The sequence below is a fragment of the Scyliorhinus torazame genome, chromosome 19 (assembly GCF_047496885.1).
Source record: "Scyliorhinus torazame isolate Kashiwa2021f chromosome 19, sScyTor2.1, whole genome shotgun sequence".
Lineage (NCBI taxonomy): Eukaryota > Metazoa > Chordata > Chondrichthyes > Carcharhiniformes > Scyliorhinidae > Scyliorhinus > Scyliorhinus torazame.
The window spans coordinates 142,334,667-142,355,026 of record NC_092725.1 but is presented as its reverse complement, the minus strand read 5'-3'; the positions used below and the strand labels follow the sequence as shown (position 1 = coordinate 142,355,026).

The following is a 20,360-nucleotide window of genomic DNA, read 5'->3' as shown; positions in this document are numbered from 1 at the left end:
CTAATAGAGAAGGGGTACTCTGGAAGTTGATCAAATGTTTACATGGATTAAATGATGCGTCTCGAGTCTGGTATTTTCTGGTAAGGTCAGTTTTGTTAAAGTTAAGCTGTTGCCAGTTGAAAGCAGACCCGGCAATGTTTTACTGGCATTATAAAGGAAATCTTTCTGGCATTTTTATGATGCATGTCGCTGATTTTTTGTGGGGTGGGACTAACGATTTTGAAGCTATTATAATATCTGGTTTGAGGAAAGAATTCAGGGTTGGAAGTCAGGTGCATTTAAATATATTGGACTGGAAATCGGACAGACTAAGTTAGGGGCAACTTTACGTCAGCAATCTTGTTTGGAAAGCATCAGCCCAATAGCAATTAGCCGTGACCGGGTTTCACAAAAAGACGCAATTGTTTCAAAGATGGAAGAAGATCAACTGCGAAGTTATATTGGGCAACTGAACTGGTTATGTAGACAGACTAGACTGGACGTGAGTTTTGATGTCTTAGAGTTGAGAACAGAAATGAATGCTCCCAAAGTGGAAGACATAATAAGAACAAATACAGCGTTGGTCAAACTAAAAATGCAGGAGTGTGTATTGAGGTTCTCGGTATTAGGTGACCGTAAGCACTTGAAACTCATAGTTTATAGTGATGCATCCAATGCAAATTTTTGTGATGGGGTTTCAAGCGCAGGAGGTTTTATAATTTTCCTCTTGGGGAACAATGGTAAATGTTGCCCTCTTGTGTGGGAAACAAAGAAAATAAGGAGAGTGGTCAAATGCACTTTGGCTGCTGAGACGTTAAGCCTTGTAGAGGCGGTGGATATGGCTTTTTATATATCTCAGATTTTGACAGAAATTTTGGGATTAGGGGATTTGGGTAATATACCTATTCAATGTCACATTGACAATAAATCCCTGTGGGAAAATGTGCACTCTACAATAAAGTGTGAATGAAAAAAGGTTAAGGATAGACATCGCAAGTTTGAAGCAGATGTTGGACAGAGGGGAAATAGCAAAAATTAAATGGGTTGACAGTAGCTATCAATTGTCAAACTGTTACAAAAAGAGGGGCTAGCTCACAGAAGCTTTTGGATATTGTTAATGAAAGGCGCCTTGTTTTTTTTCTTCCAAAAATGAAAAAAAAAAGAAGGGGGGAAATTGCATGTGTGGTTTTTGAGTTTCTGGTAATTTTGTTTTCACCTAATTATTTTTTTCTCCAAGGAAAGGGAGACTGTTAAGTAATGGGTTATGAGACATTCCAATTAGTTGTCTAATTTATGTTAAGTATCCAATAATTGACACTGATATGTAAAGGGACCAGGTGGCCTCTGTCAGGTGATGTGATGTTCGAGTTTTGTGCAGCGTTTGTTGAAGTAAATTAAAGGTATTAGTGGAAAAGGAGCAGTACCTTTGACTCTTTATACAACAGCTGCTAAACGTCTAACACGAGGATCATTTAGATCTGAAACATTAACTCTATTTCTCTGCACAGACGCTGCCCAACCTGCTGGGTTTATGCAGCATTTCTGTTTTAATTATTATTCAATGTGAGTCATACGGCCCAAGGAGGATGGATACAATTCCCCTCCCTTCAGTTCACTCGGCCAAAAGGCCTATCGTGAAATGATGGAGAGACTTTTAGGGATCAGCAGGTGAGCTATTTGTCCTTGTATCCCTTTGACCTTGTATCCCTGGTCTCGTGACCTATTCTAATATCTTGAATCAGGCTTGGATGGAGGTCGTCACCACCACCTAAGGCCTCAGCATGGTTCGGGGACTTGGCAGAGTTTCTGAGATTAGAAAAGATGTCAGAGGATTGGAGGAGGGGTTCTATACCAGCTGGAAGCCATTCATCACCTGTAAAGACTTGTTCACGGTCAGCAGGGGGGTGGTTTAGGGTTATTACTTTGTTAAAAAAGAACATTGAATTATATTGGAATGTTTTGTATGTGATAATCTGAACTTTTTTGGAATAAAAATATTTTAAAAATAATTCCTATATATTTATCAAAAATCCCTGGAACCATGATTGTGGCGATTAACCATAAATACAGGTTCATAACTTGAAATGTATGTTATTAATTGTTATGTAATCCCAAAGCAACCTCCCCAAACAGGCGCCAGAATGTCGCGACTAGGGGCTTTTCTCAGTAACTTCATTTGAAGCCTGCGATAATAAGCGATTTTCATTCATTTCATTTCATTAATTTACAGTTCCCCTTTGGTAGCTTTTAAATTACCACAAGTAGAACTGAAACTATCACCCACAAAATCACAATTTTGGGAAGAAAGCAGTAAAATTTGGAGCACACAAACATCGTTCACACACAAGCAGACAAAAATACCACTGCTTTTAAAAGAAATCGACATTGCTTGTCTTCTTTCTTTACACTCAAGTGCCTGTAATTCAAACTTAAAATTAAGTTAAGAACAAAACAAAAGGAAGCCTCTGAACTTTCGCACAAGAACAGCACAATCGATGCTTTGTCTTTGTGGCTTGTGAATTCTCAAACCGCGACCTGTGCAGCCACAGAGACAGAACACTGCAACTTCCTTCCCATTGCCTTGCAGCTCTGGCGAGATGTAATAACAATAAAATCCCGACACTAATCACTCCCTCTGGATCCACAATTTTACATAATATTAAATTCAGGCACCGTCAACGATCATACCCACACTTTCATATTTCCATGCACCCTAGAAATGTGAACTATAATGAGTTATGAACTATTATGAGTTACACGCCAAAGAACTCATTTCAATTTTCACTGATTATCAGAAGCTTCCTTTGCATTTTCCACTCTTGCAACTTTTGTTTTGACATCTTAGAACTTCAGGCGGAAGCAGGCAGCAGTTTCGATTCCCTTTCAATTGGTTTTTGTTTTTTATATACAGCGATCCCGATCGCACTTTCCAGGGCATCCCCATCCTGTAAGGATATTGGAGGCACTGCCTCGCAGGTACAGGTGGGCGACGACCTTTGTCCTTATTGTCTGGGGGTAGCCCCTTCAAACATACTATTCCCCTCCGCACTTGCATCTGAGCCTGTCTGTAACACACTTCCCCAAAGAGACTGAATTAACCACTCTTCCCTTTTTAGCTCAAATCCTTCACTACCCTGCTTCATTAACCCTTTCACAACTGCATTACCGTCACAAAGATTCTTGCCCCTCTCCTCCAGCTCCTGCCTGAGCTTTACATCCTCAGTCTCGAGTTTCCCTACACTGCTGCTGATGTGCCATCAACCAAATTGCCGTTTTCGAGGGTCGCTTACAAAAGGCTCCCCAGCGTCCGCTGTAACAATCCAAATGGTTAATCCCCTCCAAGAGAACTTGTATCCAGCTCTGATTTGGACACAATTTCCCTGCCATGCATTTAATTAAAAAAAAAATTTTAGAGTACCCAATTCATTTTTTCCAATTAGGGGGCAATTTAGCATGGCAATCCACCGACCCTGCACATCTTTGGGTTGTTGGGGTGAGACCCACGCAGACACTGGGAGAATGTGCAAACTCCACACAGACAGTGACCCAGAGCCGGGATCGGACCTCGGCGCTGTGAGGCAGCAGTGCTAACTGCTGTGCCACCGTGCCGTCAAGAATCAAATGCTCTTTCAATATCAATGATGCAGGTGTATATTGGCTGCTGATGTTCATGGACTCTACATTATGATTCTAAGATTAGTGACTTGATCTCTGGTTCCTCTTCCACACCCAAATCCAGCTTGCTCATCAGCAAGCTCTCTTTTTCCGGATCCGCTCCAGGATGAACTGGAGCTAGATTTCCCTGGTGTGGGAAATACCACACCATTTTATAATTTTTATAATTTGTGCACAGCTGCCTTTCTTCAGAAGAGGGGTGAAGGTAGAACCAGTTCGGTCCTCCAGCCAATCGCTGGTCTCCCACAGTGTCAAGCAAATTTTATACCCTGTCTCCTATCGATTCTCCTCCCGCCTTCAGTAATTCTGCCGGGATACCGTCTGGACCTTTGCTGTACAGCTGACCGTCCGATGATTGGTTCTCTGTACCTCAGCTCAAAGGGGAGGAATTCTGACTCCCCGTTATCCTGGTAAAGATTCCCGCAATATTTGTGTCACTGTTGCAGTTTTCGTCACTTCCATTTCATTCCTGCCTGAGCTGCCTGAATGCACCACAGACGAGGTTGAAACTTGTATGTAATTGGGAAAGTTTCCATATATTGTCTTTGTTTCACTGTTTCTGATTCGACACACGTGTTATTCAGCCGTTCGTCCTCATCCACTCGCAGCTTTCTTTGAATTTCTGTCTTTCAGTCTTTGTAACAATCCACATCCTTCTTTCTCTTCATCTCTTGGCTTCAATTAGATATCCATCCTTTCCGTCTCGTGGGCTGCACAAATCTCCCCCCCCCTCCCCATTTCCTTTGCTGCACCCAGGAGAACGGTTTTTATGATTTGCCAAAGCTCTTCTGGTATATTCTCATCAGCCGCCTCTGCAGAGCTTCACAACTGTTGGTGATGCGCACTGCGTACGCTGCACACTGCTCACTGCACCACCTTATCCTTCAGCTCATGTAAACTCAGTCATGTCATTAAAACCTACTTTGCCCTTTTGCCCACCCTGACCTTCAGTATTGCCACGGACCAATGGTGGTCAGTGTCACAGTCTGTCTCTGGATACATCTTGCAATCCTTTAGACAGGGCCTTCATCATTTTTCTGCTGCAATGTAATCGAGGATTTAGGTCAATAAAAGGAAGATGTTTTCAGTGACTGGAGGGAGGTCACAGATTGAAAGTGGTTGGCAAGTGAAGAGGCGACATGAGGAACAGATTTTCGCTGCCTCGTGTGGTGAGGGTGTGGAATTGACGTCCTGTTGGGTGGTGGAAACAATGGCCTTCACAAAGGAATTGATACCTACGTGAAGGAGATACAAATTGCGGGAATATTGGGTTGTGCTGTGGGACTAAACATGCATGATGGTGAAGGTGCAGAGTAATCGAAGCAGCATCAGAGAGACTTTACTGTGAACGGTGCCACTCTGGACTCAAGGGGGTCACTGCTGTTGTGCAAAGGAAATCGAACATGGGCTGAGGCCGGATGTTAGTCAATCTCTTCTGTCATAATATGTTTTTTTTGTTGTTTACTTTTCTCGGTGGTGGGCCATGTACCCGTTCATTTTTTTTGAATGTGCTCCATCATTGACCCCGGTCATTTCTGGTTAACTGCCCCTTGCAGGAGTGCGGTGAGGCAGGGGAAGGGGTCCCCATCTATTGTCCCACCGTAACATTGTTGGTGCAATTCACATGGTGTCGTTCCTGATGCCATCAGGCACATGGGTAACATGTTAACCCATTGTGTGGGGTGGTCTACACAGATTGATTTTGAGGGTTCAGTTGCCCTATTCTACTGCCCCCCCCCCCCCCTTCCCGCAGCTTATAATTTATTTCATAAGATACTGAAGTTCTGAAAAACTTCAACGATAAAATGTGCGCCCTGGTTACTGTTGACCTGAATTGTTAATCCCCGCCTGTACACCAATCGGGCAGTAATCGGTCTGCTGCTGTGATGTGTGTCTTTGACCCTGTGTTACAGGGTCTGTTGGAGTGGTTGCCTGGGTTATGCAGGAGAGACATCTTTGAGCCATGGCCATCAAAAGCTACTTCACAGCCCCACGCAGCAGGCCTTGGTGGCGAGTTTCACCGGGGTAACTGTGATAACCGAACTGGAGGCCACAGGGTCGGCAACATCAGAGTCCCCGTGGCCTCACCTGAATATGATCTCCCCAGCTGAGGGGGCGGAGCTAGACCCTAAAGCAAGGGTTGACTAGGACATTAATACTCCGGCCCAGGTGTGGGCCACACGCAGGCGACCGTTTGGGGAGTAGGATTTGTATTTAGTAGGTAAACAAAATATTGAGTTTTCTAACAGTCATCGCTTCCGTGTGGTCGCTCACCTGGAACTTGACACTGGCGACGAGGCTGAAGTGGAGCTGCAGGAGATGCCGTTTCCTCCAGATCAGGCCCACCTCAACTGAGCCTCGAGAGGTCTCCCACCTGGCTGCAGGTATGCCACTCATTGGGAAATTGGAGACGTTTGACACCGAGCCAGGTGACTGGACCCAATATATTGAACGGATGTGTTATCTTTTCTGGCTTAACGCCATTGTGGGTGCGAAAGGCAAACAGTGACCCTCCTCGCGGTCTGCGGAGCGGAAACATATGGTATCACCAAAAGTTTAACTTAGTCGGCTTCATTGAGTGCTGAATTTGGTGCATTTGAGTGCTATAGTGAGGGTTTGGTGACTGAGGGAGTATAAGGGTTCATTTTTATCTAAAGCTAGTCTTTTATTTAGTTAATTAACTTAAAAGTTGCTGTTTGGTTTAGAAGAAGGTGAATTTTCAATCAGCTTTAAACAAAGGTTCTACTTGTAGGTACTTGCAGCTGGAGAGTGTTAATTAGTTAATTGGATTAGGCCAGTTTTCAGAGGCTAGACTCACAGTATAAAAGAGATCCAGCTACAGTGCAGATGTTGTTTGTACTGAGTGCTGAATTTGGTGCATTTGAGTGCTATAGTGAGAGTTTGGTGACTGAAGGAGTGCTGAATTTGGTGCATTTGAGTGCTATAGTGAGAGTTTGGTGACTGAAGGAGTGCTGAATTTGGTGCATTTGAGTGCTATAGTGAGAGTTTGGTGACTGAGGGAGTTAGGTGAGGAGGGAGTAAGGTGCTCCTTTCATTTTGTTTCCTACATTTCCTCAAAGAGCGAGAAGGGAGCCAGGAGTTTACAGAGAGTGCAGCTGACTGGGAGCAGAGTCGGAGGGTGGAGGTCCAGTTGGTCCACAGGGCATCTATATTCTGTAAGGTAAGAGGGGATGGAGGCTAGGCCAGTTGCATGCTCCTCCTGTAGGATGTGGGTGGTGAGGGATACCATCGGTGTCCCTGCTGACTATACCTGCGGGAAGTGCACCCAACTCCAGCTCCTCAGAGACCGTGTTAGGGAGCTGGAGCTGGATGAACTTTGGATCATCCGGGAGTCAGAGGGGGTTATAGAGAAGAGTTACAGGGAGGTAACCACACCCAAGGTATAGGACAAGAGTAGCTGGGTTACAGTCAGGGGAAAGAAAGCAAACAGGCAGACAGTGCAGGGATCCCTCGTGGACGTTCCCCTTCAAAACGAGTATACCGTTTTGGATGCTGTTGGGAGGGATGACCTACCGGGGGAAGGCTCTAGCGGCCAGGTCTCTGGCCCTGAGTCTGGTTCTGGGGCTCAGAAGGGAAGGGGGAGTACAGAAAAGCAATAATAATAGGAGATTCAATGGTTAGGGGAATAGATAGGAGATTCTGTGGTTGCGAGCGAGACTCCCGGAAGGTATGTTGCCTCCCGGGTGCCAGGGCCAGGGATGTCTCGGACCGTGTCTTCAGGATTCTTGAGGGGGAGGGGGAGCAGCCAGAAGTTGTGGTGCACATTGGTACCAACGACGTAGGTAGGAAAAGGGGTGTTGAGGTAATAAACGAGTTTAGGGAGTTAGGCTGTAAGTTAAAAGCCAGGACAGACAGAGTTGTCATCTCTGGTTTGTTGCCGGTGCCACGTGATAGCGAGGCTAGGAATAGGGAGAGAGTGCAGCTGAACACGTGGCTGCAGGAATGGTGTAGGAGGGAGGGCTTCAGGTATTTGGATAATTGGAGCGCATTCTGGGGAAGGTGGGACCCGTACCAGCAGGACGGGTTGCATCTGAACCAGAGGGGCACCAATATCCTGGGAGGGAGGTTTTCTAGTACTCTTCGAGAGTGTTTGAACTAATTTGGCAGGGGAATGGGAACCGGATTTGTAGTCCAGCAACTAAGGTAGCTAATATTCAGGACGCCAAAGCGTGTAGTGAGGCAGTGGGGAAAGGAACACTGACAAAGGAGAGTACTTGCAGGCACGGAGATGGGTTGAAGTGTGTATACTTCAACGCAAGAAGCATCAGGAATAAGGTGGGTGAACTTAAGGTATGGATCGGTACTTGGGACTACGATGTGGTGGCAATCACGGAAACTTGGATAGAAGAGGGGCAGAAATGGTTGTTGGAGGTCCCTGGTTATAGATGTTTCAATAAGATTCGGGAGGGTGGTAAAAGAGGTGGTGGGTTGGCATTGTTAATTAGAGATAGCATAACAGCTGCAGAAAGGCAGTTCGAGGAGTATCTGCCTACTGAGGTAGTATGGGTTGAAGTCAGAAATAGGAAAGGAGCAGTCACCTTGTTAGGAGTTTTCTATAGGCCCCCCAATAGTAGCAGAGATGTGGAGGAACAGTTTGGGAAACAGATTTTGGAAAGGTGCAGAAGACACAGGGTAGTTGGCATGGGTGACTTCAACTTCCCAAACATTGAGTGGAAACTCTTTAGATCAAATAGTTTGGATGGGGTGGTGTTTGTGCAGTGTGTCCAGGAAGCATTTCTAACACAGTATGTAGATTGTCCGACCAGAGGGGAGGCCATTTTGGATTTGGTACTTGGTAATGAACCAGGCCAAGTGATAGATTTGTTAGTGGGGGAGCATTTTGGAGATAGTGACCACAATTCTGTGACTTTCACTTTAGTAATGGAGAGGGATAGGTGCGTGCAACAGGGCAAGGTTTACAATTGGGGGAAGGGTAAATATGATGTTGTCAGAAAAGAATTGAAGTGCATAAGTTGGGAACATAGGCTGTCGGAGAAGGACACAAGTGAAATGTGGAACTTGTTCAAGGAACAGGTACTACGTGTCCTTGATATGTATGTCCCTGTCAGGCAGGGAAGAGATGGTCGAGTGAGGGAACCATGGTTGACAAGAGAAGTTGAATGTCTTGTTAAGAGGAAGAAGGAGACTTATGTAAGGCTGAGGAAACAAGGTTCAGACAGGGCGCTGGAGGGATACAAGATAGCCAGGAGAGACCTGAAGAAAGGGATTAGGAGAGTTAAGAGAGGGCATGAACCATCTTTGGCGGGTAGGATCAAGGAAACCCCCAAGGCCTTTTACACATATGTGAGAAATATGAGAATGACTAGAGCGAGGGTAGGTCCGATCAAGGACAGTAGCGGGAGATTGTGTATTGAGTCTGAAGAGATAGGAGAGGTCTTGAACGAGTACTTTTCTTCTGTATTTACAAATGAGAGGGGCCATATTGTTGGAGAGGACAGTGTGAAACAGACTGGTAAGCTCGAGGAAATACTTGTTAGGAAGGTAGATGTGTTGGGCATTTTGAAAAACTTGAGGATAGACAAGTTCCCCGGGCCTGATGGGATATATCCAAGGATTCTATGGGAAGCAAGAGATGAAATTGCAGAGCCGTTGGCAATGATCTTTTCGTCCTCACTGTCAACAGGGGTGGTACCAGGGGATTGGAGAGTGGCGAATGTCATGCCCCTGTTCAAAAAAGGGACTAGGGATAACCCTGGGAATTACAGGTCAGTTAGTCTTACTTCGGTGGTAGGCAAAGTAATGGAAAGGGTACTGAAGGATAGGATTTCTGAGCATCTGGAAAGACACTGCTTGATTAGGGATAGTCAGCACGGATTTGTGAGGGGTAGGTCTTGCCTTCCAAGTCTTATTGAATTCTTTGAGGAGGTGACCAAGCATGTGGTTGAAGGTAAAGCAGTGGATGTAGTGTACATGGATTTTAGTAAGGCATTTGATAAGGTTCCCATGGTAGGCTTATGCAGAAAGTAAGGAGGCATGGGATAGTGGGAAAATTGGCCAGTGGGATAATGAACTGGCTAACCGATAGAAGTCAGAGTGGTGGTGGATGGCAAATATTCAGCCTGGATCCCAGTTACCAGTGGCGTACGGCAGGGCTCAGTTCTAGGTCCTCTGCTGTTTGTGATTTTCATTAATGACTTGGATGAGGGAGTTGAAAGGTGGGTCAGTAAATTTGCAGACGATACGAAGATTGGTGGAGTTGTGGATAGTGAGGAGGGCTGTTGTCGGCTGCAAAGAGACATAGATAGGATGCAGAGCTGAGCTGAGAAGTGGCAGATGGAGTTTAACCATGAAAAGTGTGAGGTCCATTTTAGAAGGACAAATATGAATGTGGAATACAGGGTTAACGGGAGAGTTCTTGGCAATGTGGAGGAGCAGAGAGATCTTGGGGTCTATGTTCATACATCTTTGAAAGTTGACACTCAAGTGGATAGAGCTGTTGAGAAGGCCTATCGTGTGCTCGTGTTCATTAACCGAGGGATTGAATTTAAGAGCCGTGAGGTGATGATGCAGCTGTACAAAACCTTGGTAAGGCCATATTTGGAGTACTGTGTACAGTTCTGGTCGCCTCATTTTAGGAAGGATGTGGAAGCTTTGGAAAAGGTGCAAAGGAGATGGAATGGAGAGTAGGTCTCACGAGGAAAGGTTGAGGGTGCTAGGCCTTTTCTCATTAGAACGGAGAAGGATGAGGGGCGACTTGATAGAGGTTTATAAGATGATCAGGGGAATAGATAGAGCAGACAGTCAGAGACTTTTTCCCCGGGTGGAACAAACCATTACAAAGGGACATAAATTTAAGGTGAAAGGTGGAAGATATAGGGGGGATGTCAGAGGTAGGTTCTTTACCCAGAGAGTAGTGGGGTCATGGAATGCACTGCCTGTGGAAGTAGTTGAGTCGGAAACATTCGGGACCTTCAAGCAGCTATTGGATAGGTACATGGATCACGGTAAAATTATATAGTGTAGATTAATTTGTTCTTAAGGGCAGCACGGTAGCATTGTGGATAGCACAATTGCTTCAAAGCTGCAAGGTCCCAGGTTCGATTCCGGCTTGGGTCACTGTCTGTGCGGAGTCTGCTCATCCTCCCCGTGTGTGCTTGGATTTCCTCCGGGTGCTCCGGTTTCCTCCCACAGTCCAAAGATGTGCAGGTTAGGTGGATTGGCCATGATAAATTGCCCTTCGTGTCCAAAATTGCCTTTAGCGTTGGGTGGGGTTACTGGGTTATGGGGATAGGGTGGAGGTGTTGACCTTGGGTAGGGTGCTCTTTCCAAGAGCCGGTGCAGACTAAATGGGCCGAATGGCCTTCTGCACTGTAAATTCTATGATAATCTATGATTAATCTGGGACAAAGGTTCGGCACAACATCGTGGGTCGAAGGGCCTGTTCTGTGCTGTATTTTCTATGTTCTATGAAACTGGATCCTTTGCTGAATTGATCGCATTGGTGAGCCACCACTTCACTCCAAAGCTGCCGCTTATAGTCCGCTGTTTTCATTTACATACGGCCACACAGCACCAGGGGGCGTCGGTGGCTGACGTTTTGGCCCAGCTACGGAAAGTCACTGGGATTTGCGAATTGGGTCCAGCTTTCTCTGAGTCGCTCAGAGACCGGCTGGTCTGTGGCATCTGCGATGTGGCGAGCCAAGAACAGCAGCTGGGGGACGCACACCTCTATTTACAGAAGGCGGTCGACATCACCTTGTCCTGGGAAGGTGCGGAACAAGGAGTCCAGGAGCTTGAGGACATGGCCATCCAAAGCCTCCCCCACCCCCCTCAGGGCTGCGGGTCACTGGCCGCACATCCATAGAGGCCCAGATCGGCGTCAGATTTCATAACTAGAGGCTCCCTCACACCAGAGTCAGCTGATGACCATCCGTGGGGATGGGCCCGTTCTGTGGGGAACCAGGCAGATAGCAACTCAGCTGTATTTCAGCACTGCCAGTGGCGCCGATTCAGGGTACAGTCCGGATCAATGGGTTTCCCATCCAGATGGAGCTGGATATAGGGGCCGCGGTCTCGGTGGTCAGCCGCAAGTATGACCATGTCCGCTTCAACATCCGCAGTCTACAGAACATAAAAACATAAGAAGGAGGAGCAGGAGTCGGCCATCTGGTCCCTCGAGCCTGCTCCGCCATTCAGTAGGATCATGGCTGATCTTTGTGTGCACTCAGCTCCACTTACACGTCCGCTCAATGTAACCTTTTATTCCTTTACTGTTCAAAATCTATCTATCTTTGCCTTAAAAACATTCAACGAGGTAGCCTCAACTGCTTCACTGGGCAGGGAATTCCACAGATTCACAACCCTTTGGATGAAGAAGTTCCTCCTCAACTCAGTCACAAATCTGCTCCCCCTTACTTTGAAGCTATGCCCCCTTGTTCTGCTTTCACCTGCCAGTGAAAACAACCGCCCTACCGTCTAACCTATCTATTCCCTTCATAATTTTAGATGTTTCTATACGAAACCACCTCATTCTTCTAAATTCTAATGAGTATAGTCCCAGCCTACTCTGTTCTCTCCTCCTAAACCAATCCTCTTAACTCTGGAATCAACCTAGTGAATCTCCTCTGCACCCCCTCCAGTGCCAGTACATCCTTTCTCAAGTAAGGAGACCAAAACAGTACACAATACTCCAGGTGTGGCCTCACCAGCACCAGGAGGGCGGCACGGTAGCACAGTGGTTAGCACTATCACGTCACAGCTCCACGGTCCCAGGTTCAATTCCCGGCTTGGGTCACTGTCTGTGCGGAGACTGCACGTTCTCCCCGAGTCTGCGTGGGTTTCCTCCGGGTGCTCCGGTTTCTTCCCACGGTCCAAAGATGTGCAGGTTAGGTGGATTGACCATATTAAATTGCCCTTAGTATTCAAAAAGGTTAGGTGGGGTTATTGGGTTATGGGGATAGAGTGCAGGTGTGTGCTTAGTGCTCTTTCCAAGGGCCGATGCAGACTCGATGGGCTGAATGACCTTCTACAACATAAATTCTATAATTCTATACAGCTCCAACATAACCTCCCTGCTTTTAAACTCCATCCCTTTAGCAATGCAGGACAGAATTCCATTTGCCTTCTTTAATTACCTGCTGCACCTGCAAACCAACTTTTTGAGGTAGTCGGGTATTGTGAAACACGGTAGGCAACGTATGCAGAGGAGCCATTGGAAACTGCGGGCACCTCTGAGGTTCCTGTGGACTATGTGGTGCAGTCCCCTAACCTACCATTGGTGCTAGTGCAAGGATTGGGCCCCAGCTTGCTGGGGTGCGGTTGGCTGAAGCCCCTCTGACTGGATTGGCAGAAGGTGTGCCGCATGTATCCCGATGGCCCAGACGTGGTTCTAACGTGATTTTCAGGACGGATTGAGAACCATCCGAGGGTCCTCCACCAAAGTTTTTATGGACCTCCGAGGGCCAGTCGAGATATTTTCGGGCCTGTCCCATCCCCGACACATTGAAGCCTAAGGTGGAGGCGGAGTTGGATCGCTTGGAACGATTGGGGATCATCCACCCTTATAGTTTGTGGATTGGGCTAAGCTGATAGTGCCAGTTATGAAGCCGGATGGCTCCGTACGTCTATGCGGAGAGTATAACATTTTAAAAAAAAATCAATAGAACCCAATTCTTTTTTTCCAATTAAGGCGCAATTTAGCATGGCCAATCCACCTAACCTGCACATCTTTGGGTAGTGGGGGAGAAACCCACGCAGACACTGGGAGAATGTTCAAACTCCACACGGACAGTGGCCCGGGATCGAATCCGTGTCCTCAGTGCCGTGAGGCAGCAGTGCTGACCACTGCACCATCGTGCAGCTCTAGGAGAGTATAAAATAACGGTAAATCAAGTGTGTGATTTGGACCGTTACCCAGTGCCCAGAATTGAAGACTCACTGGCGGGGGTACTTTGGATTTGGGTTTATTGTCACGTGTACCAAGGTACAGTGAAATGTATTGTTCTGAGTATAGTCCAGATATATCATTCCATACATGAAAAAGCAGAGGACATACATAAATACACAATGTAAATACATAGACACAGGCATCGGGCGAAGCATAGAGTGTAGTACTGCTCGGTAGAGAAGATGCATGGAGAGATCAGTTTAGTCCATAAGAGTGATCTGGTAACAGAGAGAAAGAAGCTGTTTTTGAATCTGTTAGTGTGCGTATCAGACTTCTGTATCTACTGTCCGATGGAAGAGGTTGGAAGAGAGAATAACCCGGCTGGGAGGGGTCTTTGATTATGCTGCCCGCTTTTCCCAGGCAGCGGGAGGTGTCAGTGGACGGCAGGCGGGTATCCATGATGGACTGGGCTTTCTGGACGTGGACATTCACCAAGCTCGACATGAGCCATGCTGATTTATAGTTAGTCTTGGTCCCGGCCTCGCAGAAATGCGTGACTGTCAATACCCATCGGGGTTTATACGAGTATACGAGGTTGCGTTTTGGAGTCTCCTCCGCCTGTGCCATTTTCCAGCGGGTGACAGAGAACATTTTCCACGGACAGACCATAGAAAGGCTTGATGAGGTATTTGCAAGATCCGGGCGACCTGAAGAAGTCGTGAGTGATAACGGTTCCTGAGTTGGTTTCATAAGATGTAACACCGACCGTACAGGAAGACACTCCTCGTACCCCTGAGATTCAAGTTCCTAAATGCCGTGTTCTGCCAAAACAAGGCAGACATTCGCCCAAGAGACTGTCTTACTAATATACGTATGTGTCTGTGGCATAACAATGTTAGTGACGGCATAATGTGTTGGATGTGTTTGTGTTTGATTGAATAAAAATGCCGGGGACACTAAAGGAATAAACAGCAAAAGATCACAGAATTTGTACAGCCCATTATGTCCGCATCAAGCACCTATTTACTCTAATCCCGTTTTCCAGCACTTGTCCCATAGCCTTGTAGGCTATGACATTGTACATCAGAGTAAGACCACTGTCTGGAGTAACGTCATGTGTTACACAATGGCATAATTGGAGTGGCCTGTAGGCTTTTGTGGAGTTCACCATTGTACCCTGTCTGAGCAGCACTTTGTCAATAAACCCCCGCGTCAATACACCCCCTCGTCATTAAACCCACTCGTCATTAAACCCCCGCGTCAATAAACCCCCTCGTCAATATACCTCCTCGTCAATATACCTCCTCGTCAATAAACCCCCTCGTCAATAAACCCCCTCGTCAATAAACCCCCTCGTCATTAAACCCCCTCGTCATTAAACCCCCTCGTCATTAAACCCCCTCGTCATTAAACCCCCTCGTCATTAAACCCCCGCGTCAATAAACCCCCTCGTCATTAAACCCCCTCGTCAATAAACCCCCTCGTCATTAAACCCCCGCGTCAATAAACCCCCGCGTCAATAAACCCCCTCGTCAATAAACCCCCTCGTCAATAAACCCCCTCGTCAATAAACCCCCTCGTCATTAAACCCCCTCGTCATTAAACCCCCTCGTCAATATACCTCCTCGTCAATAAACCCCCTCGTCATTAAACCCCCTCGTCATTAAACCCCCTCGTCATTAAACCCCCTCGTCAATAAACCCCCTCGTCAATAAACCCCCTCGTCATTAAACCCCCTCGTCATTAAACCCCCTCGTCATTAAACCCCCTCGTCAATAAACCCCCTCGTCAATAAACCCCCTCGTCATTAAACCCCCTCGTCAATATACCTCCTCGTCAATAAACCCCCTCGTCAATAAACCCCCTCGTCAATAAACCCCCTCGTCAATAAACCCCCTCGTCAATATACCTCCTCGTCAATAAACCCCCTCGTCAATATACCTCCTCGTCAATAAACCCCCTCGTCAATATACCTCCTCGTCAATAAACCCCCTCGTCAATAAACCCCCTCGTCAATAAACCCCCTCGTCAATAAACCCCCTCGTCAATAAACCCCCTCGTCATTAAACCCCCTCGTCATTAAACCCCCTCGTCAATATACCTCCTCGTCAATAAACCCCCTCGTCATTAAACCCCCTCGTCATTAAACCCCCTCGTCATTAAACCCCCGCGTCAATAAACCCCCGCGTCAATAAACCCCCGCGTCAATAAACCCCCGCGTCAATAAACCTCCTCGTCAATAAACCCCCTCGTCAATAAACCTCCTCGTCAATAAACCTCCTCGTCAATAAACCTCCTCGTCAATAAACCCCCTCGTCAATAAACCCCCTCGTCAATATACCTCCTCGTCATTAAACCCCCTCGTCAATAAACCCCATCGTCAACAGACCCCCGCGTCAACAGACCCCCTCGTCACTAAACCCCCTCGTCACTAGACCCCCGCGTCACTAGACCCCCGCGTCACTAGACCCCCGCGTCACTAGACCCCCGCGTCACTAGACCCCCGCGTCACTAGACCCCCGCGTCACTAGACCCCCGCGTCAGTAGACCCCCGCGTCACTAGACTCCCGCGTCACTAAACCCCCGCGTCAGAAACCCCCCGCGCCAGCAGACCCCCGCGCCAATAGACCCCCGCGCCAGCAGACCCCCGCGCCAGCAGACCCCCGCGCCAGCAGACCCCCGCGCCAGCAGACCCCCGCGCCAGCAGACCCCCCCGCCAGCAGTCCCCCCCGCCAGCAGACCCCCCCGCCAGCAGACCCCCCCGCCAGCAGACCCCCCCGCCAGCAGACCCCCCCGCCAGCAGACCCCCGCGCCAGCAGACCCCCGCGCCAGCAGACCCCCGCGCCAGCAGTCCCCCCCGCCAGCAGACCCCCCCGCCAGCAGACCCCCCCGCCAGCAGACCCCCCCGCCAGCAGACCCCCCCGCCAGCAGACCCCCCCGCCAGCAGACCCCCGCGCCAGCAGACCCCCGCGCCAGCAGACCCCCGCGCCAGCAGACCCCCGCGCCAGCAGACCCCCGCGCCAGCAGACCCCCGCGCCAGCAGACCCCCCCGCCAGCAGACCCCCGCGCCAGCAGACCCCCGCGCCAGCAGACCCCCGCGTCAGCAGACCCCCGCGTCAGCAGACCCCCGCGCCAGTAGACCCCCGCGCCAGCAGACCCCCGCGCCAGCAGACCCCCGCGCCAGCAGACCCCCGCGCCAGCAGACCCCCGCGCCAGCAGACCCCCGCGCCAGTAGACCCCCGCGCCAATAGACCCCCGGCGCCAATAGACCCCCGCGCCAATAGACCCCCGCGCCAGCAGACCCCTGCGCCAGCAGACCCCCGCGCCAGCAGACCCCCGCGCCAGCAGTCCCCCGCGCCAATAGACCCCCGGCGCCAATAGACCCCCGCGCCAATAGACCCCCGCGCCAGCAGACCCCCGCGCCAGCAGACCCCCGCGCCAGCAGACCCCCGCGCCAGCAGACCCCCGCGCCAGCAGACCCCCGCGCCAGCAGTCCCCCGCGCCAATAGACCCCCGGCGCCAATAGACCCCGGCGCCAATAGACCCCGGCGCCAATAGACCCCGGCGCCAATAGACCCCGGCGCCAATAGACCCCGGCGCCAATAGACCCCGGCGCCAATAGACCCCGGCGCCAATAGACCCCGGCGCCAATAGACCCCGGCGCCAATAGACCCCGGCGCCAATAGACCCCGGCGCCAATAGACCCCGGCGCCAATAGACCCCGGCGCCAATAGACCCCCGCGCCAATAGACCCCCGCGCCAATAGCCACCTTCCACTATGTTATACAATTTTGACGTGTGCGACCTCCGATTCGTTCCCTTCGTGGCTACACACAAGAACATAACCAAATAACCTCGGCGTAGTTGACAATATTTCAATCACAGGTGGCTGTGGGTGATTTGAGGTGTTTTTCAGCTTCCATGTATCATTTTGCCAATCTTGATGAAAGAAAAAGCGTCTGGAGGCATTCAGCAAATCAGGGAGCTTCTATGAAGAGAGGACGGTAGGTTGCTTCTGGTCGATAGTCTTTTGTCCAAATCCTTTTTTTTTTTTAAGAAGTTGAAAGGAAAATTGTTGAAATTCTCAGGTCAGGACAAGAACAGGGTAGGGAGCAGCCGTGTGCCAGTAAAAGAGGTTAGGGTGGGGATTGTGAGTCGTACTGGAGTAAATAATACTCAATCATACAGAAGTGCAGGTGTAGGTCCGGCCCATGGGAGTTTCCACACTGACTCCTTTCATTGGAAAGAAGTGTTTGGAGTTGAAGGGCAGTTTGTTCAAACACGGGGAGAAGTTCAGCCAAGTGGCAGAGTTGGTGTTGCACTGTCACTGGTTATGCTGCTCTTCGAGGAGGAAGTGGAGGACTTCGAGTAATATTCTTTGGGAAGATGGAGTACTCACAGGTCATTGATCTAAAACATTAACCGTGTCTTCTCTCTCCAGAACTACTGCCTCACCTGCTGAATGTTTCGGGTCTTTTCTTTTTTGGGTTTCATTTCAGATTTCCAATAACTTTTTTTTCTTTTTTCTTTTACTGTTGGTTTTTAATTTGATATTTAACCATCCTGATTTTAGTGCCATTTTCTGTCAGAGATCATAGACTATGTCCTTTGACCTTTCTGTTAACCGACCGAAGTGTTTAACCCGTCCACCACACTTGGACCACTGAAATTAAATGTAAATTAGCATGGGATTTGAGTTCTGACGTGCTGCCGTTTTGAGTAAAGAACAATGCTATTAATCTTGGTTTTTGTTTGTAATGGTTACTTGAAATGACTAATAGAAATGGTTGTTCTGCACAACACAAAAGGTGTGTGGAAAGGCTGGAGGTGTTGGAGAATAATGCGAGGAGGAAGAATTTAAGGATTCTTGGTCTTCCTGAAGGTGCGGAGGGGGCGAACGTCGGGGCATATGTGAGCACGATGCTTCACTCGTTAATGGGATCGGAGGCCCCGACGGGCCCATTGGAGGTGGAGGGAGCTTATCGAGTTATGACGCGAAGACCGAGGGCTGGAGAAATACCTCGAGCCATAGTGGTGAGATTTCTCCGATATAATGACAGAGAGATGGTCCTCAGATGGGCGAAGAAAACTCGGAACAGTAGGTGGGAGAACGCGGTGATCCGCGTATATCAAGATTGGAGTGCGGAGGTGGCGAGAGGGAGGGCGAGTTTTAATCGGGCCAAGGCGGTGCTTCACAAAAGGAAGGTCAAATTTGGAATGCTGCAACCGGCAAGACTGTGGGTCACACACCAAGGGAAGCACCACTACTTTGAGACGGCAGAAGAGGCGTGGACATTTATTGTGGAGGAGCAGCTGGAATAGGCGGGCCAGAAAAAGAACATTTGGGACAAAGTGGTGGTGTGATTACGTGGGGTGAAGGGGGGGGGAAAGGGGGAAGGGATGATCTCTCAAGTTGTTAATCTTGCGACCCTGTAACTTTTCTCTCTTCCCCATGTCGTGGGGGGGGGGGGGGGGGGGGAGGGGGGGAGGATGAGGAATTGTGGGCGCCGGCCATTAGGGGTGGGGCCAAGTGGGAAACGCGGGCTTTGTTCCCACGCTATGGTAATCATGGCGGGAACAGGGAAGCAGGAAGGAGGGGGCCTCGCACAGTGGGGGCCGAGGTCACGGGGGGAAGCCAAGGTCAGCCAGAGTTTGCTGACTTCTGGGAGCAACATGGAGGGTGCAATTACACTAGAAAAGGATCTAGCGGGGGGGGTGGGGGGTTAACTGGGTTGCTGCTGCTGGGGAGAAGGGGGAGCTGGTACGGGGTGGGGTGGTCGAGGCGGGAGGGCGCCGTCGGGGGGAGATACGGCTACGTGGGAACCGGGTGAGGAGCTGGATTAAAAAAGGGGATGGCTAGTCGACAAGGGGGGGGGGTAAAGAGCCCCCCAACCCGGCTGATCACGTGGAACGTGAGAGGGCTGAACGGGCCGATTAAAAGGGCACGGTTACTCGCACACCTAAAGAAATTAAAGGCAGATGTGGTTATGTTGCAGGAGACGCATTTGAAACTGATAAACCAGGTCAGACTACGCAAAGGATGGGCGGGGCAGATGTTTCATTCGGGGTTAGACGCAAAGAACAGGGGGGTGGCTATATTAGTGGTGAAACGGGTACTGTTTGATGCAAAGACCATAGTGGCGGTTAGCGGGGGTAGATACGTGATGGTGAGTGGCAGATTGCAAGGGGAGGCGGTGGTTCTAGTGAACGTATATGCCCCGAACTGGGATGATGGCAATTTTATGAGGCGAATGTTGGGACGTATCCCAGACCTAGAGGCGGGAAAGTTGGTAATGGGGGGAGACTTTAATACGGTGCTGGACCCAGGGCTGGACAGATCGAGGTCCAGGACCGGGAGGAGGCCGGCTGCAGCTAGGGTGCTCAAGGACTTTATGGAGCAGATGGGAAGAGTAGAGACCTGGAGATTTAGCAGGCCTAGGAGTAAGGAGTTCTCGTTTATCTCCTATGTCCATAAAGTATATTCACGGATAGACTTTTTTGTTTTGGGAAGGGCGTTGATCCCGAAGGTGACAGGGACGGAGTACACGGCTATAGCTATCTCGGACCACGCTCCACATTGGGTGGACCTGGAGATAGGGGAGGAAAAAGAACAGCACCCGCCCTGGAGAATGGACATGGGACTATTGGCAGATGAAGGGGTCTGTTTAAGGGTGAGGGGGTGTATTGAAAGGTACTTGGAGCTTAATGACAATGGGGAGGTTCAGGTGGGAGTGGTCTGGGAGGCGTTGAAGGCAGTGGTTAGAGGGGAGCTGATATCTATTAGGGCACATGAAGGAAAGCAGGAGGGTAGGGAAAGGGAGCGGTTGCTGCAAGAACT

The 20,360-nt window shown here is 49.2% G+C and overlaps 1 protein-coding gene across 2 annotated transcripts in view; it reads left to right on the top strand.

The window, feature by feature from the left end:
• borcs5 (BLOC-1 related complex subunit 5) overlaps positions 1–20,360 on the top strand; it is a 115,163-nt gene that overhangs the window by 14,509 nt on the left and 80,294 nt on the right. The window contains exon 4 of one of the 2 annotated variants that reach the window (XM_072485347.1): positions 18,405–18,879. The exons of the other annotated variant lie outside the window; for it this stretch is intronic. Within the exon in view, the coding sequence (XP_072341448.1) occupies positions 18,405–18,844 (440 nt within the window). The 3' untranslated portion in view covers positions 18,845–18,879. Of the gene's footprint in view, positions 1–18,404; positions 18,880–20,360 lie in introns of those variants that run through there. 2 annotated transcript variants of the gene reach the window in all.